Source organism: Pelodiscus sinensis, unplaced genomic scaffold (genome assembly GCF_049634645.1).
Source record: "Pelodiscus sinensis isolate JC-2024 unplaced genomic scaffold, ASM4963464v1 ctg35, whole genome shotgun sequence".
Lineage (NCBI taxonomy): Eukaryota > Metazoa > Chordata > Testudines > Trionychidae > Pelodiscus > Pelodiscus sinensis.
In genome coordinates this window covers 1,573,432-1,595,979 of record NW_027465908.1, presented here as the reverse complement: position 1 = coordinate 1,595,979, position 22,548 = coordinate 1,573,432, and the positions used below count along the sequence as shown (strand labels likewise).

At 51.6% G+C, this 22,548-nt stretch overlaps 1 protein-coding gene across 1 annotated transcript in view; it reads left to right on the top strand.

Annotated features, from left to right (window-relative positions):
* The window catches only part of LOC142824448 (opioid-binding protein/cell adhesion molecule homolog), a 999,900-nt gene that overhangs the window by 147,222 nt on the left and 830,130 nt on the right, over positions 1-22,548 (top strand). Inside the window, exon 3 of the mRNA XM_075916420.1 lies at positions 15,733-15,913. Within this exon, the coding sequence (XP_075772535.1) occupies positions 15,853-15,913 (61 nt within the window). The 5' untranslated portion in view covers positions 15,733-15,852. The remainder of the gene's footprint in view (positions 1-15,732; positions 15,914-22,548) is intronic.

Genomic DNA, 22,548 nt, shown 5'->3' with positions numbered 1-22,548 from the left:
CATTTCTCCAGAGCTCAGTTTTATTCTCCCACACCTCACTTCCCTCAGTCCTTTATTCTCAAGCTGAGGTGTCTGCTGAGAAAAGCCGCTCCGTGTCTCCCTGGTCTGCTGGGGGGGGCGCTAGCTTCGCGTCTCCCTGGTCTGCTGGGGGGAAGCAGCTAGTGCGGGGTTGCCTCACCCCGTTTGTAAGTAGGGATCCGATGTAAGTCGGATCCATGTAACCCGGGGACTGCCTGTATATTACTCCAGACACCAGCACATTCAGGCAGTGCACATGAGCTGGGCGTTTGTCCTTGAGGCCACTTAACTTTGTCCAATTTCTGATGTAACTTTTGTTCCATGAGGACAGTTTTGTAGAGGGGCCCCTCAAACAGGGGAGAGGCTCACCTAGAATAATTAGCTCTTCCGGCACCGTGGAGTTCCTTCTCTTGCCTCTGTGCTCTCGGTAGGGCCCTTCTGATGAATCTCATTGCTGGGTGGCTTCCTTTGTGATGTGCCCAGCAGCTTCCTGCAAGGGAGCCAGCGTCTAACCTGTGTGCCCGTGAAGAAGCATGGTGCCAGGTGAGGCGTGTGCAAGATGCGGGAGGAGGGAGATAGTCGTGGTTTATGCTGCTGTGCAGGTGGTGAAGGGGTCAGGCAGAGGATTAGAGAGGCATCCGGGTGAGACCGTAAGTATTTCTGCCCCTTGTGCCGTTGCTATCCAAGACAGGGAAATGGAGGCAGCATTAAGGGAAGAGGCAACTAAAGTCGTGCCATAGGTACCGCGTGAAGTGTCATTAGGAAGGCAATCAAACAGCTAACTTCTGTGTACAGATCACAGGTGTCTCTTTTTCTCCAGAAAGTCAAGGAATGGGTGGCCATAAGGGCTTCCCTTCCTCAGAACAGTTCTCATTTCGGAGCTCTCCTCTAGTTCCCAGACCTTTTGTTCTTTCTTTCTTACCAGCAGCCTATCCCTTTTCAAATTCCCCGTTTCCATCAACTTGCCTCCCTCCACGCCTGTGCTGCGTACCAAACAGGGTAGATGAAAAAGCGGCATCTCAGATTGGCCAGGCTTGGGTGTAGCATAGAACATAACAGATGGTACGACACGATGCGTCTGAAATATCGGTGCTACCGCAGTTTAAGGAACAGCTAACCAATCAGGCAGCATATGGAAAATACTTTTTTGCTGAGGCGGGGCTGGGAATCATCTCTTCAGACACCTGTTTGTGTCTCTTAGGTAGGTAGAGATTGTCCCATTCCCCATAGCATCTGTGCACCTCACAATCTCTAAAGTACTTTGTTTCATAACATTCCTGTGAGGCAGATAGTGCTATTATCCTCATTTTACAGAGGCATAGAGCAGTTCGACAACTTGTTCAAAGTCACACAAGAAGAGGAGGCCTGAGCAGGGAATTGAATTCCAGTATCCTAGCACTACAGAGCTCTCATTCCTATTTTGCTTTGTTCCCTTGCAGACACTGTAGGCCTCAAAGGCAGCTCCCTGTTCCACACAAATGTAGTGAGAGAGAAAACTCTAATTTCCTCTTCCTTGTGTCACCCACTCCAATCGGGCCTTCTTCGCTTGGAGCATGAGTTTGGGCATGGCCTTTCTCCACAATGTCGGTTTGGGATTGGGTTTTTAAAAAAATAAAATTCAAGGAAGTTCAGAACTGCAAATTCATTTTGACCTGGAAAAATGAAACCCCGTTTTATTTTGAAAATGTCATAACAAAGCCTCTCAATATTTTCAGAATATTTTTGGGGAAAAAATGGTTTTTTTGGACTGAAACAGTTTGATGGCATGCCCCCAAACTGGCAAAATGTTTTGGAGTTGCTGAAAAACTGTTCGTCGCAAAATGTCACCCATCACTAATCAACGGGTCTCTGGACACACAAATGTCCATCCTTCTGGTTGTTCCAAGCAGGTCGAATGAACTGCTCTGGGAGCCCAGGGCTAGTAGATTTTGTGGGGTCCCTTAGGCTCTGGGGTGGGGAACTCACTTAAGGGTTGGTCTCCCAGAGAGTTACTAGGGGCCCCCGATTGCTTTAAAGATAGCTTGCTTCAAACTGGAAGAGTCAGGGGTTCACGTTGATAAAGGCACAGTGCTATCTGCCTCCAAGTTACTGGCACAACTCCAGCCTGTGTCCCCAGTAAGGGAAAATTATTACCATGTGGTTCTTGCCACCTTCTTGGCCATCTTAGCTGCTAAGCCAGGGCTTGGATGGACCATCAACTTATCTCTCCCTCATGGAAGTGGTCCCTCCCATAGGTAAGGATGATCAGCTCTGGGAGCAGATGGCATGTGTGGCTGCTGCGTATGCTTTGTGGAGACAGGTCTTTAGTGCCGTCTGTCTGGCATGCTATCTGTCCATTCAGGTACCTGTTTTAAAATGCAGAGACACCTCCCTCACCCGACAAATCCCATTCTGCTGGTTGGATCGGCGCTACCCATTTTATTTTAACAATCTTAGAAGCAGCACAAGAGTAAAGTGCACCTACAAGGCCCTGAACGGTGGGGAAATTTAGATCTGGGCCTGAATTTTTGCAGCTCAGAGTCTGCATCTGAACTCAGCCTCTGCTGGAGTGTATATCAACTTCCTTTCCCTTGCCAGACTTGCTCCTCTTGCGGCTGGCGTGGCATTCTTTCTCCTTCCGTGTTTCCCTTTAATCTAGAGCCCTCTGTTCTTACCTGATCTACAGAGAACTGATGAGCAAAGCCTCCAGACTGGGAGGAAAATAAGAGGAGCGCTAGAAAAATGTTTTCTTTCTCACTCGGAAAAATGTGCAGCTACTAAATGACGCCTGAATTATCCTTGAACTGTCTCCTATATAAAGATTAGGATGCATCATTTCTGCCCGGCTTCTTTTCCCCCTTCTCTCTGACACACGTTTTGATCAAAGCTGGAAGAACAAGAGTCTCTACTCACACCCCAGAACTGTGTTGATGCGAAATGGCATTTCTGCCATGAGTGACAGAGAGAACATGTACCTTGGCTCAGGCGGGGAGAATAGAGACATTGGGGGGCAGAATGAGGATGCATCTGCCAAGGGGGGTTGATTTCTGCTCAGAGATAAAGTGTTTTGTATTCAACAGTAAGGGATGATCACTGATCAAAGATTGGCACGAGAGGATCCAACCTTTCATCTGCTGGAGTAGGGGGATGCCTGGAGGGGCGAAGCAAAACTGCTACCAGCCTTTTCCCCAGCCCTCCCTCTTTGGTTCTTCCTCGTACTGAATGAGTTTGGTCTATTCCTTCCCACTGCTGTTCAGAGTGGCCCTTGGTGGAGTTAGGCACAGCTGAGCCAGTGCGTCTTTTGAAATTAAATTGAAAGACCGCGGCAGTTTTTCTGACAGCAGTAAACCTCATTTTACGAGGAAGAACGCTTTTTTTCGAAAGAGCTCTTTTGAAAAAAAGGCATTCTTGACCGCAAACAGGGCTTTTTCGAAAGACAGCATCCAGATTGCCTGGGTGCTCTCTCTCAAAAAAGCAGATTGCTTTTTCGAAAAAGTTATGGCTGTCTAGACGATCTCTTTCGAAAGAAGCATGTAGTCTAGACATACCCTTCGAGTTTAGGTTTGCTGACGTACGGTGTGTGAGGGCACCACTTTCCCAGCACTAGATGCATGAACTGAGATGGGTGGGTTTTCAGCCGTAGCTTTCAGACGTTTAGGAAAGCTGCTTTAGATAGAGCAGGGGAAGGAACAGGTGGGGTGTGCGTGCATGGCCCCGTGCGTCTGTCTATCCACCAGTGTGGATGCATAGCTCAGCCAGGGACATGTCGGAGCATATGTGCATGCGAGATCTGTGAAGACACGTGTGTGTGTGCACGTGTGTGCACACGCATGCATCTGAGCCAGACTGCCAGCGTGCGTGTTTGTGTCTCCAGGCACATTGCATGCCATCTGAGCACAAACCAACCCTCCCTTCCTTGCAGCTGAGAGGTTCAGTCGTCTGCACTTCTCTGTGCACCTGTCACGGGCTGGTTGGGCCTCTGAGGCGGGCTGGGGTCAGCTCGGCTCATGACTTAGCAGCTCTCCCTCCACCTCCCTGCTAAGCTGGCAACAGAAGGGCTAATTAATGACCCCATCTGAGTGTAATGGGGCATGACTAGACGCTGCGGTGGTGGACCAGGGCGAGCACAACTGAGGAGGGGAGAACAAGAGAGAGGAACCAAGTCAATCCCCCTCTAGGAAGGGTCTCAGGAAATCAGGCTGAGTCGCCCCCAGGAAAAAGAGGCTCAGGAGGGACGGAGGTTTGGGGTATTTGGACTCCAGCGGCGAGAAGCCTGGGGAGCCAGAGCTCCGAGCTGAGTGGGGAAAGACGGGAAGCCCTTTGAGCGAAGGGGAGTGAGCTGTGCTGGAGGGTGGGAGGAGACATCGGCTGGGAGCGAGCACTGCGAGGCCAAGAAAGTGACCCTCAAGTGGAGAGGGTGGCTGGGGAGTGAGAGAGGTGAAGTCCCCTGCAAGTCGGGGTCCAGTCACAAGTGGGCACCCTAGAAATGAGGTGGTGCCCTTAGAGCATGTCAGGCTAAGCTTCTGCCTGTAGCATCTCCCATTCGTTTCCATGGGCTGCATGCACGAGGCCCTATTGGCGGGAGTGTGACTGTTGGCAGGGCCCCGCCGACCAAGACAGCGGCGTGGGAAGGGACGTGCTCATCAGGCCCGGGAACAGCCGGCCATCACGGCAGGAGGAGGAGCAACCCGTGGGAAAGGAATGAGCCCCTCCCCACAAGGGCGTGTCTGAATCCCGCTGCCCGTGTGGGTGTGCGACTGGGGAATAGCAGGGGCTGCTAGGACAGGCGTGAGTGTGTGTGTTGGATTGTGGGTGCGCACGTCTGCTTACAAACATGAGTCTGTGGGCATGCAAGTGTGTGCACTCGGGAATAGAGATTAGCTGTGGTGAGCAGGTGAACCCCCCCCCCCAAAAGCATACCTGTCATGTGCGTGTGCGTTTACATGCGGACACACCCACACCACAAACTCCACGCACACACCTGAGCCCCGCGGTGTAGCAGGAAGGAAAGCCAACAACACCCTTCATGCCATATGTAAGGGGACTGTTACCCCTTACTAAAACTCTGTGGGAGTTTTTTGGTTTACCAGCTTCAGAAGGGGAAGGGTTCATGAGACTGACAGACCCCAGAGACAATGGAAAGCAGCCAACACTCCAGCTCAGCCTGACTGACAGGTTGTAAGTGGGGATTGTTCTGGCTTTGTCTCTGAACAAACAAGCTGTGTGCAGAAGAGGTCCTGCAAAGACAGAGAGCTGAAAGAGGAGTACAAGAAGAAGTCCTGCAGCGACAGAACCAGACACAGACTGGCCAAGCAGTGCAGACCCTGTGTTGAGCAGCAGACTGGCAGTGCTCAGAAAGCCAAAAGGAACAGAGAAGCAACACAAGGAGCTGGAACTGGCCAAGCAGCACAGCCTGCAGCTGGATGTGGTGAGCTACTGGGACCTGCAAAGTGTGGGGAAAGGCTCTGGACTGGGAGAGGGGTCTGGCCACTTAGAGACTGAGGCTGTGTGGTCACTGCCAGTGCAAGCGTGCCCAGCCTGCAGCCCCTTGCAGCACATCCAGGGCTTCTAAGGAAGAGACTGTGAACTGTCCTTACACTCTGCAGACTGCTGTGTTGATGTCCCTGTGCTACAGAGCAGGGCTGTGTGTTCTCATTTAACCATTCTCATTGTTTCTTATTCTATTCTCTTTAATCAGTTGATGTTTAATACATTGTATTTGCTTTGAACCTTATGAAGTGATCACTGGGCCAAGAAGGCCTGCAGTGTAAAGAGAGCACCTCGGAGTGGGGACACCCTAACTCCTGCCCCTAGTGACTACAAGGTCAGGGATTAAGCCCCAGGAAACCTGGGCCCAGCCTTGTTGGGGTTTCAAGGGCTCTGCTACTCAGGAGAGTGGAGGGGGAGCCCTCAGGATCAGGGAGCCGTGGGGTAAAGGAAGTGGGAGCGGGGACTCAGATCCTTTCGCTGCTTCATTTCACCGGGGTGTATAGAAGCCAGGAAAGTTCCCCACAAGAGCGGGACCATTCCCCTGCTTACACATAGCAGCATGGCCTTTGCCCGTTCCTTCTTGACCTAGTCTCCATTGTTCTCCTGAGGGGACCCGCTGCGCTTTGCCAAAGGCCGCGGCCTCGCAGCGCTATTGCAGAGTGTGCCCGAGTCCCCGCACAGTGCTAGCAGAGCAGGATTGTATCGGCTGGGCCCCGGCGAAGGAAGGGCCTTGCAGCGGTACTACTCATTCAGCATCCAACGCCTCCACCAGCCTTGTAGCTTGTGAGTTAGTTGCTTAATGTTTGTTCAGGGATTTCTCCTCCCCGGCATTGCTGATGAGGTGCTGGGAGAGGTGTCTAGAATGTGCTTCCTGTCTGCAGTCCAGGCCTCTTCCAGCAGCTGCCCCTGGGCTGGGGGGGCTATTTCAGAGGCCCCTGGTTTTAACACCGAGCCAGTATTGACTCCGGAGTGGAATGAGAATCTTGTCCATCTGACCCATTTTGACATCTAACAAGAGGGGCTAAGTGCACTTAGCAGGATATCAACTTCTGCCGAGCCTGAATCAGTGGCAGGTGTCCAGGGCTTTTACAGACTGAGCTGTTCTTTTCATCTCTTCTTTTCTGCAGGCAGCACACACTTTACCCCCTCTCCTAGGAACCTTTCCCACTCTACCTGTCATCTGGACCTGGGCAGCATCCCCTCTGCCATGGCTGCAGCTCCGACAGTAGATAAGAAATCGGCTTAGCTGGATTGCCCGATCTCCCCTAGTCATTAGCACACGTGCAGCTTTCTTGACCAACAATTAATCCTGCCAGATCCCTGCTGCAGGAGAGGAATAAGGACTGCCGGCCCGATTTTACACCCCTACCAATGTCTATGCCTGTTATGTGACCTCATGGCCAAAGAGTGGTTTCCCCAGTTGCTATCCATGCTGGGCTGGATTCTGTTCTGGAGGGGTTGGGGTTGCTTCCTTCCAGGGCTGGGCCCGTTGGATTGGGCTTACCTCAGCAGCAAGATTTGAGAGCCCCACGTGGAGAGAAGTGACTATGCAGATTAACATGAAAAGAAGGGGAAAATAAAGAGCAAACCCAGGATTCTAATGCTCTTAAAGGCTTTCAATAGCTGCCACTTCAAGAGATGAACAATGCACCTCGGTGTATCTCCTCCTGCACTCCATCCCACATCATCTTTATCCTCCTCAGCCATTAATCCATTCAGGCGGCTCAGCCTAATTGTTCTCCGTTTGCCTGCAGCATGGAGCTCAGAGCGGTCCCATTCTCCCTGCCTTTCACAATTTGGTTATTATCTTACTGCCAGGTAAATGCTCCATTAGCTGCTGCTGGTCAGCAGCCATGGTGACGTCCAGTAGAGGTGATGGAAAAGCCTAGTGTGCACAGACTGTATGGGCTGCCCAGGTGGCCATGAATAAATCCAGAGCTCAGGTTCAATTCAAGGCCTAGATGAACTATCTGAAGAAGAATCTAAACCAGTCATCGCTGCCCTGCCAGAATCGGTGCCCAGGAGTATGGTCTTTGGGCAGAAGAGTCTGAGATAAGCATCTATGCTCAGCTGGAAAAGTCACTAGGTGTGGGCACCATGCTTGGAAACAGAATCCTAAAGTTTGCATTTACATACGCACACGTGTGAGACACATTAGGGGGCTGGAGCACTTGACTTATGAGGAGAGACTGAGGGATTTGGGCTTATTTAGTCTGCAGAAGGGAAGAGTGAGGGGGGATTTGAGAGCAGCCTTCAACTTCCTGAAGAGGGTTCCAAAGAGGATGGAGAGAGGCTGTTCTCAGTGAGGCAGGTGGCAGAACAAGGAGCAATGGTCTCAAGTTACAGTGGGGGAGGTCTAGTTTGGATACTAGGAAGAACTATTTCCCTAGGCAGGTGGTGAAGCATTGGGATGGGTTACCTAGGGAAGGGGTAGAATCTCCATCCCTAGAGTTTAAGTCCCGGCTTGATGAAGCCCTGGCTGGGATGATTTAGTTGGGATCGGTCCTGCTTTGGGCAGGAGGTTAGGCTCGATGACCCCCTGACGTCTCTTTCAACACTAAACAGGACTATGGAGCACTTTAAAGACTAACAAGATGGTTTATTAGGTGATGAGCTTTCGTGGGCCAGTCTTTCAGCACTGTGAGTCTATGATTCTAACAGCCCGACTCCTCTGCCTCAGTCTAAATCAGCGATGGGCAACCTAGACTGGTGAATGGGCCACATGAGTGGCCTTCCTTCATCTCAGTGGCCTGCAAGATTGTCACAACCAAGACAGTCTCTTGGGCTAGGGTAGTTTTATTCACTGCACTTGGGTACCTAGTATTTGCAGCATGCACCAATTGAACCTTAGCAGCTCTGTGGATGCAGAGGGAGTACACGGCTCTCACAGTCAATGTTGGGTGCAATCAGCACCCACCTCACTTCACGGGCACTGGCTTCACATGTGCGTCACTTCAGTAATAGCGGTAGGAAAAAAATTACGCAGCTGGAAAACAGCAGAATCTGGCAACTCTGTGCATGGGCAACAGTAAAGAAAATGTCTCGTGGGCTATAAATAGAGCCCAATGGGCTGCAAATTATCCATCCCTCTTCTGAACCATCCTCCAAGAGCTGGACACCATTTGCTGTACAAACTTTTTTTCAGCAAAAAAATAAAAAAAAAATGCAGATTTGGGTCAATGGAACCAATTTTTTTTATTGGAGTCGATTTTGCAAAATTGGTTCCATCACAAAAAAATGGGAAATGTCAAAACATCTGTCAGGGATGGTGTAGACGGAGCTTGGTCCTGCCTTGAGGGCGGGGGGCTGGACTCGATGACCTCTTGAGGTCCCTTCCAGTCCTATGATTCTATGATTCTATGAAAACGTGGTTTGGCTTGGCACTTCCAAAATGAAAACGTTTTGGCTCTTCGTTTCACAGAGGAAAAAGGGTTTTGTTTGGGTATTTCACTTAGTTGTACTTTTGAAAAGGCCACAGGAAGGCGGCACTGCTTTGGAGCTTGAACAAAATGTTTTGGCCGCCCCAATCTGGAGTGGATTGGGGATTTTGTGATTCAGCAACCGAACCCCCAAAATCTGTTATTTGCCCAGTGCTGTGTGGGTGGCTTCACTGCTGTTCCCCCTTGAGCCCATTTCTTCTTTCTTCAATCTGAACAAACTTTAAATCCCAGCTGTGGGTAGATGCACGAGCAAGAAACGCCTCTCAGTGCCTCTCGCAAAGGGGCGTTGGGGACTGAGGAGATCCGCAGCGCATGCGACCTGTCCCTGGAGGGTTCTGATGGCAGACAGCTGGGGAGCAAAAGCCGCCTTTGCCGGCGTGTTGTACTTATCCCTTTGGTAAACGGTGAGTTCAGAGAGTGAGGGTTTTGTGTGTGTGTGTGTGCTTGCATGAAATGCAAATCAATAGCTGTTGTATTCACATTCTAACAAGATGTCAAGGAGAAAAGGGTAGCCTTTCATTCAGGGAGAGACAGAGACACAAGCGCACACAGGGAGAGGCAAGAGAGAGGGGACAGAGAAAAGGGAGGGGGAGAGAGATGGAGGGGAGTGCAGGAAGTGGGGGAGGAGGGAAGAGGGAGTGTAAGATATGCAGGGTGTCTCCAGGCTGCAGACAACGCTGCTGGATCATGGGAACTGTTGTGACTTAAGCCGTGCTCGGTGCTGCCCAGAAGGGACTGCCTGGCCCAGAACAGGACGTATGGTCTCTCTAGACCAGAGTCTCCAACCTTTTTAAGTGCAAGATCACTTTTCTAGTGTAAGTCAATCCAGGATCTACCTCAAACCCAAATCCCCTTGTCCCACCTCCTTCCCGACCCCTTCACAGTCTGTGCAGATGGGGTACAGAGGTGGGGGGAAGGGAACACCCTGACATCAGTGCCTCCCCTCTTCTGCCTCCCCCAGCCTGAACAGCAAACCGAAGCCCCCTGGGGGGCAGCTCTAAGGCAGAGGCTAGGAAGAGGAGCCTACAGTCCCTGAAGCCACATCCACTTGTAGGGTTGGTGGGGAAAGGAACAGATGGAGAAACTGAGCAACCGGGGGCGGGAGGAAGGGGGGGAGGGCAGTAGATGCCTGGGTTACTTGCTGTGTGTTAGGTTGAAGTTCAGTGTGCTAAATTTCCCTTTCCTGTGACCCTCCCCACCCATTCAGCTCCCACGCCTTCTCCCACGGCAGCCCCTGGGGGCCTTGCAGCGCCTCACCCAATTAAAGAGCAGTTCTCTCCCCAGATGAATGCTGGTGACCCATAACAGCTAGTGACTCGACTCTGCAAGACACACAGGCAGTCAGCAGAGACTGAATGTCTCTGATAGGGTCATCAGACTGGAAGGGACTATGAGAGATCATCAGGCCCAGTCTCCTTCACCCATGGCAGGACCAAGCTCCATCTAGACCATCCCTGACAAGTGTCTGTCTAAGCTGCTCCTAAAAATCTCCAGTGATGGAGATTCCATAATCTCCCTGGGCAATTTATTCCAGTGCTTAACCACCCTAACAGGTAGGAAGTTTTTCCTAATGTCCAACCTAAACCTCCCTTGCTGCAACTTAAGCCCATTGCTTCTTGTCCTCTCATCAGAGGCCACGGCAAACAATTTTTCTCCCTCCTCCTTGTAATACACTTTTAGGTACTAGAAAGTTGTTATTAGTCTTCTGTTTTCTAGACTAAACCCAATTCTTTCCAGCTTCCATCATAGCTCATGTTTTCTAGAACTTTAATCATTTTTGTTCTTCTCTGGATCTTCTCCAGTTTGTCCACATCTTTCCTGAAATGTGGTGCCCAGACACAATAGTCCAGTTGAGGCCTAATCAGCGCAGAGTAGAGCGGAAGAATGATTTCTCGTGTCTTGTTCACAACACTCCTGTTAATAGATCCCAGAATGCTGTTTGCTTTTTTTAAAAAGCAACACTGTCACTTTTGATTCATATTTAGCTTGAGGTCCACTCTGACCCTAGATTCTTTCCACTACCTTCTTAGTTAGTTCAGGGGAAAAAATGTTTCCTTAAGTTCTCCTCCCTAGCTTGAAGCCCATGGAACTGGAGGAGGGGGCAGATAGTCCTGTCTCTGGGGAACTGCAGAACAGCTAGTTAGAGCCATAGGCGGGCACGGAGACATCCCTATTCACAATCCACAGCATACCAAACATGAGTTAGGAGGGACACCACATAGAATTAGACACAGTGCACGTACTCTGAGCCATAGTCATGGGACAGAATCCTATTGTGCTAGCTACTGTATGAACAGAACCATTACAAGATGCTAAGACACTGACACAAACCGAGCAGAAAGATCAGTACAAAGTCCTACTGCTTTGCATCCAATCCACGCCTAGAGCACCAAGTCTCTTGTCTGTGTTCTTGTGCCTATGTTAATTCTTTGTGGATGTCTTTTTTCCCCTGTTTTTTTTTCTCTGAAAGAGGGTGTGTTGGGGGTGGAATTTATTTTTTCTCTGAAGGCTTAAGACAGTGTATTATTTACCCAAGTGACTCAGCTGGTCCCACCAGTAAATTTGCATTGAGGCAGCTTGAAAAAAAAATCCCGAAAACATACATAGAAAAAAAATCATGTTTAAATGCGCCCAGTAGACCGTAATGTTTCCTTTCAAAGCTGGTGCTGCCTGTCAAATTTAAATATGCAGTTTGGAGGCTCTTCATTTAATGTCAAAAAAACCCCGAACAACCTCTTCCCCACATCTCTGAGAGAAGCTCTGCTGGTAAAATACATATTTATATCTTTTTTCCCCCTTCTTTGAAAACAACAGCGAAGTTGTGAGGCTTTTCAATAGTGCCCATCACCCTAGCATTGGAGCTCCTCACATGCAATAATGGATTTAGCTTCTTCATTTCCCCAGAGCTAGGTCACAGCTGTTGTCTCCATTTTGACTGATTTGGAAACTGTCACAGGGCGATTTAGGGGACCTGGCTGAGGTCACACAGGAAGTCTTTTGCAGTGTCAGGAATAGATTTCCAGTTTAGTGCCGTGGACCTGCCATAACTCATGTTCCAATTCTGTCCTGTGCACGTGGATTGAGGCAGAGTTGTAGTTGGTGGCGTGCATTAGGAATGTATTTTAAAAAGCCTGAAAAGGGCAGTGAGCCGACAAAAGAGCAAATGATTTTTAATGGAAGATTAATACCTTCAAGGTTTTTTGAGGATGGTAGTAGGGAGGCAGAAGGGCAGTAGATCTTTTGGAATCCATTACATAATTTTTGTCTTTTCACAAAGAGATCATGTTAGTTCCTACATGGAAGAGATGGTAGCTCTGTTGATGATTAAGGTTTCCTGACGCTTTCCATTGCAAGACCCTGCTTTCTAATGCTGATCTTTTTGACACATTTTAAATGCTTGGCCTGAAGTTTTCCATGGTGGGTGTTCGTGGCAGGCTAACTTTTGAGGGAAATTTTCAGCTGAGAAGGTTCAGCTGTTTCTGAGAAAGCGTCTGTTGTTTTGCCTCTTTTTAAAAATAATCTTGAGACCGTCCTGTTTCACATGCTCTGTAGCCCCATGCTTTGAAACTGGAGCTTGACATTTGGTTGGGGGCGGGAAGAAACTTTTACCTCAGGGTCGTGCCTTTGCCAGCCCCTTGAAAATCTGCCCCAATGCTGCCAAATGACAAGCCTTTGGAAAATTGCAGTTTGCACACGCTCGTGTTTAGCAGCTAAAATTGCTGAAGAGGCCGTCTTCACCGAGCATGCTCGAACCTCACAGTGAGCAGGGGAGCTGACAGGATCGCTTCGCCCGGGCAATGTGGGGAGGTGCTCTGCACTCCAAAAAAGGAGGGTGCATCGGCTGGAAGGGGAGGGCTGGGTAACCTCCTGCCAGTCCTCTGAGCCAGTGATTCTAAAGCGTCCGAGGCTCCGGCTGCCCCAGTGGTGGTGGCTGTGACCACGAGCCCTTTAGAATCACCAGGCCCTGGGGAACCTCCCTTCCCCGTCCCCCATTGGCAGGCCTGCCGGAGCGTGTCCACTCTATTCCCTGAGCATCTCAGCAAGCTGCAGCCCAGGGCCAGGACTTTCCCTGGAACAGCTGGGAACCTCGGTTGTTGGGCACAAGAGAAAGGCACTTGCTGGGACGAGGACTGGAGATGGTGGGGGAGGGAAGATGTCTGGCAGCTGGATGCGGGGAGACTGGTTGGGCAAGAAGACTGAGAACCAGTAGGGGCAGATTAGGACTAATTCAGCAGGGAGACTGGGGCTGGAAGCCAGAGGGGGGAGCAGGGAAACCGGTGAGATCGGAGGAGGTGTTCTGGGGAGAGTTGGAGGGGCTGCGCATGGGGAAGCCAGAGATCAGATGAGGAATCCACACGAGCCGGGAAGCAGTCTGCAGAGAAGGGATTTGGGTGGAAGCCGGGGCTGGAAGCATGTAGAGATGGAGAAATTGAGGCCTGCCTGCAGCTCAGACTCCAGGGAGATGTGTAGCATTCTAACGCCCCCAGGGATGGCGTGGGCTCCAACTCACATATTCCTGCTTTGCATTACCCTAGTCCTCTTCCAATGGGGTTTCAGAAGAAGCAGAAACCTTTTAGTTTGCCCCTGCAGTGTCTACCCACGGCAGCTGCAGAGCAATACACGGATGCATATTACTAGTCAGCCAGCCAGCCCGAACTATGGCCCAGTGTAAACAGCTTGGGAGTGGGGGGATTGGGATTCAGGCGGGGAACTAGCTGGGCAAGGAGGCCGGACTGGAATGGGGAGCTGAGGAGTGGAGCCTGGATCTGAGAATGGGATGGGACAAGATGGTGGGGGCGGGGAAGAGACAGGCCCGGAGGGGGGCTGGAAGAAGAAGCCTGTGATCCCAAGACTGTCGTCTTGTACGTGCACCAGGGGCCCAAACTGCTTCCCATCTTCCTTCCTGGGTGGGTTTGTCCCTCCTGCACTTTTACACCCACTCGTTGAAACTTGTGGCGCAAACAACTCGAACTTCCTGCCCTTTGCGTGCTTGGCCTGGCAGTCGGAGCAACGTGCGCTTCGTGGGTGCACTATGGTCTCTGTGGACCCCCGTCATTAGAGCGGCTCAGGGAATCTCTCTAGGCCCAGTTCCAAGGGAGACTTTTGCCAAGTGTCTAGAAGAGGAGAGCCCGGCAGCAGGATTGAGAGCCCTGCCTCCTGCAGCACCCGCTGCTATACCAGTGGGGGGGCGGGAGTCAAGAGCCGTCCTTCAAAGGGTTCCTTAGAGCCATGGGCCACTTCCCCATTCATCTTGTGTCTTCTCTAGGTTGGTGAACACCTGAGTAAGTGCTCCTTGCAGCATGCAGCGGGGCAGGAATCTCAGCTGTCAGATGACATTTTTCGGGAGGGAGGGAGAGGCTGTTGACACCTTTCTCTGAAGTGAGATTAGTGCTAGTGAAAGGGAAGGCACCGGCAGCCCTGGAGACGGAAGTCTTCTGTTAGCTCCTGGAGACAGCGAAGCAAGATACTCCCTGTGCATTATTAATTGTTTGTATTACAATAGCAAACATCATTCTGGGATGTATTAACAGGAGTGTTGTAAGTAATTCTTCCGCTCCATTCCCGGCTGGTAAAGCCCCAGCAAGAGTCCTGTAGGACAGCTCTGGGCACCACAGGTAGGACAGATGTGAGCAAACAGGAGAAAGCCCAGAGGAGAGCAACAAAAAATTATGAAAAGTCTAGAAAAAGTGATCCATGAGGAAAGATTGAAGCAACTGGGTTGGTTTAGTCTGGAGAAGAGAAGACTGACAGGGGGTCTGATAACGGTTTTCAAGTACCTAACAGGCTGTTGCAAGGAGAATGGAGAAATATTGTTCTCCTTAACCTCTGAAGATAGGACAGGAAGCAATGGGCTTAAATTGCAGCAAGGGAGGTTTAGGATGGACATTAGGAACCTGTCCTGTCGGGTGGTTAAGCACTAGAATAAATTGCCCAGGGACGTTGTGGAATCTCCATCACTGGAGATATTTAAGAGCCGGTTGGACAGGCACCTGTCAGGGATGGTCTAGGTTTGGCCTTGAGTGCAGGGTACTCGGCTTGATGGCCTCTAGAGATGCCTCCCAGGCCTACGGTTGTATGGTTTTTGTAAAAGACACCCAGGTGCTCAGACGCACGGCAGCTCCATCCGCCGCCCCTGGCTGGGCTTTAAAGCATTAGCTCTGTGGGCTCCGAGCATTCTGTGCCTGATCCTGAGACGCCCCCCAGGGGTAGAGGAAACCCGCCTGTGGCTGTCACACCACTGGCCGACAGGGAGGGTGAAGGGGCGTAAGGCGGGCATATGAGGAGAGGGGGGAGCAACAGGCACGCTCCAGCTTCTAGCCCCTCCAGCAGCTTTGGAACGGCGGCAGCAAGTCGTAACCCCCAAGCAATGTCGTTTGCTAAAGCGTTTCCCAGCCCTGTGCGCGAAGGCCTCGCTCAGAGCCCTTACGGAGAACTTGCCCATCTGTGGCGCTGAGGGCATCCCTGCTTTCCCCCTAGTGCAGCACCACTGGCAGCAGATCAGTCTCCCTCCACCCCCTACGGGGCCAGTCCCACAGAGCTTCCCCCGGCCCCCAGTGGGACGCAAGTGGGAGCTGTACTTGGGGGGCAGCTGGCAGCAGCGCGCTCCCCACAGAGTGCATCCTCCAGAAGAGGCTGCGTGTCACTCAGGAGGCTGGAACCAATGAGTGCCTGGTAGGAGGTCTGCTCTCCCCACTGCACAGACCAGTGTGGTGTTTCTTCTGCTAGTTGTGTGTTTGTGCAGGAGAAAGCAGAGACACTGCCTGCCGGCTCCCATCCCTCTCCCTCGCTTTCTCTCTCTCTCCAGCTCACTAACTCACTCGCCCTCCCTCTGCAAACATTGGATTTAACCCTGCTCAGAATTCAGCACAGAGGAAAGCGGCAGAAGCAGCCAGACAAGCAGCCTCTAGACTCCTGCAGCTCCAAGATGTACCAGCCCGCCTGCTGGATCGTCTTCACAGCCACCACTGCCCTGCTCTTCATCCCAGGTACAGTGGGGAGTGGGGTGTTCCCCCCCCCGTCTCTCAGGGGGATGCTCGGGGATTAGACCAGCGGGAGGGGGGTGAAACGCTGCGGGCACTGCACACACGCAGCACTTGCTCTGCAGCAGAGTGGCTTGAGCTGCCAGTGCGAGCCGGGTTCAAAGATCGGTGCCCGGGCTGCTGCCTCCCAAACGAGCTGAGCTGGCGTAGAGACCAGCCGCTGTCCGCGTGGTGTGGGGAGAAGAGGGTCTTGCTCTCGCATGAATTGGCTGGCTATTTGCAGGCACAGCATGCAGGGATGCTCCGGAGAAGTCTCTCTCCAACACAGAGACACACGCTCTTTCTCTCTCTCTCGCCCGCTTCCTACAGCTCCCCCCCCATTACGGGGGGGAGCCTTTTCTCTGGAAGTTCAGAGCCCCTTCCGTCTCCATTGCAGTTCCAAAATGCCTGCTGCTTCTCTTGGATTTGGGGCAACTCAGCCCTCTGTCCTGATTCATCTTGTTTTCTCCTCCCCCACCCCCGGGGCTCGCCTTCCCACGCTGCTCTTCCCCTCTTTGGGCAATCAGCCTGCAGCCGGAGGCACAGATGCGGCAATCAGAATGAGCCAAGCAGGTGTAGGCTTCCTTAAAGCAATGCTGCGAATACTGGACTGTCCTCCTCGCCTCACTCCTCAGTAGCGTAGCACCAGGGCTCAGGGGGTTTATGGTAATTTGCCTCTAGAGAGTCACTCCAGGCTGCAAACTCGACAGACGAGGTCTCAGCGTGGACATCAAAACATGGTCCAGCATATGCCGTCCCACTGGCCATGCGGGAGGGATAACCCTGAGTAAGAAGAGCTCTGGGGCATGGTACAGGCGGCAGAAGTTGATGATGGCTTGTGCTTTTAGACTGAGACCTGCCCAGCTGCCTAAGAGACCCCCGTTCCTTTTAGAAAGAATGGGAATTGGATGTCCTAATCCCATCCCAGATCTGTACTCCAAATGGCTCTCCTTGGTTGGGGCTGTGATGTACGTGTCGTAACAGAGGAGCAGAGTAGAGCTCTGTCAGTGTGCAATGTGATTTGTTCCACAGGGCGTGTGTGGGTGAGAGGGAAGCGAGGCAGGAGGGGGGAGTGTTGGCGATCTCTTACACCTAAAAAAATGTGTTCAGACTGAATTAGCGGGGCACAGGCTGTGAGGCTAAAGTTTCCTATTGCTGGACTGGCCACAGGTCCATTGCTAACACCACTCTAACTTCAAGAGAGAGTATCCCACATTGGATACCTATTTACTGCCTCCTCGGTGAAATCTGCACTGGAGCAGGGCACTTCTTTGCATGTACAGCCATCAGGTCGGCCTTCTGCTCCAAGGTGAGTGTCACGTGCTGTTCCTGGATTGGCCAGTTCAGAGCCGTGATGGAGGATCAGTTGCAACGAAGGTTTTAAAATCTCTGCCCAAGCCTGTGCAAATGTCCCAAGCCAGAGAAGCGCAAAGGTACCTTTGCAAAGAAAGACGCCGAAGAATCTTGCGTTAGGGTAGTGCTAGAAGTGTGTGGATTGCAAAGTTCCTCTATGGTCAAGGGGTTGGGTTTTTTCTGGAAAATTTCTTGAAGCCACATGGGTTTTTCAAGGGAAAGACAGGATCCTTTTTCAGGAGCAAGGGTGGCTTGCATCTCGAGAGCTGTACTGAACAATTGGCAGTGCTTTGAGTCCAGGAGTTCAAAGCCATTAGGGAGCACCAGATGATCACAGGCCGGCCTGTCTAGTCGCAGGCCAGCCAGCGGATGAAATGTTGGTGTGAGGTTCTGTGACGTCTCAGTGGGGAATTGCGTGGGACTAGCAAACATGCCCACAGAGGCCAAACGGATCTTGGCCCTCCTGTTCTTGGAAATTGCAGCTCCAGTGCCATGCAGTGCTCTGAGGGCCCTGTCCTAATTATGGAGGGGACTGATCCACCCTTCAGGGTGTGGCATTCCTCTCCGTAATGGGGAGAGCCAAAATCCTGGATTTCGAGCACTCCCAAACTTGCAGGGAGCATGGTTCTGGTTCTGAAGCAGAACTTAGTGGCTCTAGCCTGCAGTGTGCATTCTGATGAGTTGTCAATCCATTCTCACTCTGAATTTCCTGCTTTGTCATTCTGAACCCGCTATTGCTCCATCAAGTCCAGAAACGTGCCTCCTGCATTGATCAATAATGCCAGAGAAGTCAAATACCCTTTCTTTAATACACCTGGCTTGCCACACAATTACATGCACAGAGGAATAGTTTCCTTCCTGACCCCTGCAATGATGAGTCTATGCCCTGAAGCATGGTCTTTATTTACATAATGGTAACTCTTAGTGATATGACCCAGCTTTTGGAAACCCAGCAACAGTATTTGGGTCACATTCTGGTTCCAGAGATGTTGGAGTAACTCAGTTAAATTCCATTGAGTCCCTCCAGATGGACCCAGCATAGTTGAGATTAGAATGCAGCTCACCAACCCCAGGCACCTGTTCTCCATGTTGATGAGGAGTGTCAATTATTTGGGGAGCCTGATCCCTCATGCTTTGTGTGTGTGAAACTCCCACGGGATACTGGTTGGGCTCAAACAGCTTCTCTCGATCTTTATGCTAATCCTGCAGGGAGCTTTGTGTGAGGTATGAGAAGAGAACTTGCTCGGAAGGTGTAATTAGAGTGAAGGGGAACATCACAACTTGAAGGCTCCTGCAGAAAATAGCATTACAAAGTTATTATTAGCCATAATGGCTTATTTGCAGGTTTTCTTTCTCTCTCGTTCATTCTCTTCCCTCTGTTCTTTTCTGTATCTTCTGTTTGGAATGATGCATTTTTTTCCCCAGAGGGGCTCATGTCGTCTCGTTACCAATTTACTCTTGTGGAGTCTAAAGACACGAAAGGTTAATGCAATAATGAAACCATGACCCCTCTGGTCACAGATAGCGCCTTACTCTGCAGCTTTTTATTTCTTGGTAAGACACGTTCCCATCTCGGAATAATTTCCAAGGCTTAATGCTGTTGTCTCCTGGTGCCTTTAGGGAAGGGGTTCGGTGGTCACAAATTGCTTTCTGAGGCAGAATCTCTCTGATGGGAAGGAGAATGAAGCTTTTTAACAAGCCTGGAGCCGCGAGACAGGGAGGAGGTGGGTGGGAAACTTAATCGACAAGCCAACAGCGAGTGCTTCAAACTGCAGAAGTATCTCTGCGCACTGAGTTATGATTTGGATGGGTAGGGGATGTTGTGGAGCAGAAAAAGAAATTGGTGGTGGTGTGTGTGTGTGTGTGTGTGGGGAGATAATGTGTTGCCCTAGTGCGATGTATGAGCTCCACCCGTGACCCAGACACTTGATGCATGCGTTTCAGCTACCACTGGCTTTGATATTTGCTTAATTGCTTTATATGAGGAGAGATTAAAGAGACTGGGACTTTTCAGCTTGGAAAAGAGAAGACTAAGGGGGGATATGACAGAGGTCTATAAAATCATGAGTGGTGTGGAGAAAGTGAATAAGGAAAAGTTATTTATTTGTTCCCATAATATAAGAACTAGGGGCCACCAAATGAAACTAATGGGCAGTAGGTTTAAAACAAAAGGAAGTTCTTCTTCACACAGCGCATAGTCAATCTGTGCCAGAGGAGCTTGTGAAGGTTAGGATTATAACAGGGTTTAAAAGAGAACTAGATAAATTCATGGAGGTTAGGTCCATTAATGGCTATTAGCCAGGATGGGTACGGAATGGTGTCTCTAGCCTCTGTGTGTCAGAGGGTGGAGATGGATGGCAGGAGAGAGATCGCTTGATCATTATCTGCTCGGTTCACTCCCTCTGGGACACCTGGCATTGGCCACTGTCGGCAGACAGGATACTGGGCTGGATGGACCTTTGGTCTGACCCAGTGTGGCCGTTCTTATGTTCTTACTGAGAGGAGCATGTGTTCCCTACACTTGCTGTTTGAGTCGTTCTTGGAAGCTGGGTTTTTCCAGGCTGGGAGCTGAAGAGGAGTCCCTCAGATGGTCACATGTCAGAGGCCTTGTTAGTGGTAAAGGACCAAGCTGGGCCCTCATGGACAGACCGGCCTCTCTCTTGAAGTCCGTAGAATGACTCTGAACTTGCCCACTCGTATAAACCGGGAGTGAGGCCACAGACGGGAATGGAGTGACACCGGTGTAAAACTGGAGTGAGACCAGAATCGGGCTGCTCATGGTCAGCCCTTTTGTAAAGAGTGATCCCCATGTGGGGTAAGTCTGTGGTGCTCCACTGAGTGGCATCCCAATAGCCAGTCTGGGAGAGGGAACCTTTGAGGTGGCTGTGACTTCCCACGACTGGGAAAACGAGGCCCTGTGATATGCCAGTTTCATGCCCGGGTGTTGCATTCGCCTGCAGTGTCATTGCCTAGCCAGGTGATGCTGTCCTGCCTCAGCACAGGGAGAGGCTGCAATGATGCGGACTCCCCTCCATGTGCACTGAGATGGAGGCTTGTTAGGACGTGCGACGGACCGGCAAATCCTGTCCTGGGAATGCGGAGACCCGGCGAGCCGCCTCCTTCCTGACACAGAATCCAGGCAGACGTCCCAGGATCGAGGGGGGCAGGCTGAGCAGGCAGCAGCCTGGAGCGCTGGGCTTAAGGAGTTGCTGCTGAATAGCAGGAGAATGGCTGTAGTTGCTCCCCACCGCCAAGCCACCCTGAGCTGCCGTCGGCTGTGAAGCTTCTGCTCCCCTCCAGGAAGGGGTTCTCTGTTTCTGCTTCCTCGTGCTCATGGCCTGTGTCCCGACCGTGGGCTGGAAGGGTTTCACTCCGGCTGCCGGGGTCCTTCTATCCTGCCCCTTCCCGCCCCCCGAGGAAGGATTCTGGGGGCAATTTGGGAGCGAAAGATGCTTTCTGGGTTTGGCCAAGTGGGAAAACAGGGGCAGGTTTTGGGGGGGAGGAGAGGAGACCGTTCTGTGTCCAGGACGGTTACGGAGTTGGGTGAGGTGAACAGCAGAGGCGGTGGGTAATGTAGGCAAGGGAAGCACAGCCTTCCCAAAACTGCCTGCATGCCCGGCCGCCAGGGAGAGCTGGGCCCGGGGCCGAGGCCACAGCACGGCAGTCCTGGCCCTTCAGATGGCCAGGAAGGGTCGGGCTTGGCTCCGGGGCAGGGCCTCGCGCAGAAGGGGTGGGGCAGGGGCTTGCCCTTCCCTAGCTGGGCCTTCACCCGCCACCCAGGGCGAGTGGCTGCGAATCTGGTCTTCACCTGCCTCCCCACTGCCCAAAGGCCTCACCCTACCAGGGAACCCAGCCCAACAGACTTCCTCAAACGAGCTTCCTTCTCTTCCAGCTCTGACCCCGACACTTCGAGCTACGTTGCTGGGGGAGACACTCGTCTCCTGGCCCCCAGGCCTCCCCACAAAATGCCCCCAAACCCCGATCTCTGATCCTATAGGAAAGCCTGATAGCTGGGGACTGGCTCCCTTGGGTAATAAAAGGCAAGCGGGGGACTCTGCTGTCCTGGATGTAATAAGGTGCCTTGGAATTAAGCAGCTATTTCTCAGCCTTCCTGGTTGGCTATAGATTTTCCTTTCTTGCTTGTGTCTGTGTTTTGCTAACCCCTTGTCCTGCCAACCCCTCGTCCACGCCCCCTCGTTCCATAGCAGATACTCAACTCTCCACTTTAATCTCCACTGGCCATTCATTCTGCCTCAGGGCCTGTCCCTCTCCCACCATGGAGGTAGATAAGCACCAGCTCTGTTTTTGCAGGTGAGTGAGGCTTTCCAGGTGCATGAGAGGAGATCTCAGGGAGTTTCCCCTCTCCCACTCCCACTGGCCTGTCAGAGCGGATTGATTCAGAAATCCTTCCCAGCAGCCCCCAAGACCTGCTGCCTATGCAATGGCTCAGCTCCGCCACCTTTTGCTCCTGGGCATTAGCGTCCTACGGTGAAGATGGAATCTTTCACCCTCTGCTGCTTCCCCTTCGTTTTCTGCCATTGTTGAGCTAGGTCAGCCCCTTCGCTGCCCCTGTTCCTGCTGTTGTCTGCACGTGCGACCCGATCGTTCCCAGAATGGTCTAGCATGGCTGTGCTTCAAAGGAGGAGCCGGAGCCACCTTGAGGAGAATTTAGGGTGCATCGAAGCCCCCAAACTGCCCATGGTAAAACAGAAAGCAAGGCATTCTTCCTTGTCTTTGGTGGCCAGACGCCCAGTCTGCAGCTTTGGGACTGGCTAGTGAAAGAGGGACTGCAGCTGTCATAGCGCTCCAGCAAGAGTGAGGGGGGATTTGAGAGCAGCCTTCAACTCCCTGAAGGGGGGTTCCAAAGAGGATGGAGAGAGGCTGTTCTCAGTAGTGACAGGTGGCAGAACAAGGAGCAATGGTCTCAAGTTGTGGTGGGAGAGGTCCAGGTTGGATTTTAGGAAAACCTATTTCACTAGGAGGGTGGTGAAGCACTGGGATGGGTTACCTAGGGAAGTGGTGGAGTCTCCATCCCTAGAGGTGTTTAAGTCTCGGCTTGACAAAGCCCTGGCCGGGATGATTTAGTTGGAATTGGTCCTGCCTAGAGCAATGGGCTGGACTTGATGACCTTCTGAGGTCTCTTCCAGTTCTATGATTCTATGTGCCAGGATGGGTGACCCTGGCTTCAGAGCTAGGGGAACTTTTTCACAGAAAACCTAGTTTTGTTTTTTTAAAGGCAGGTTCATGCT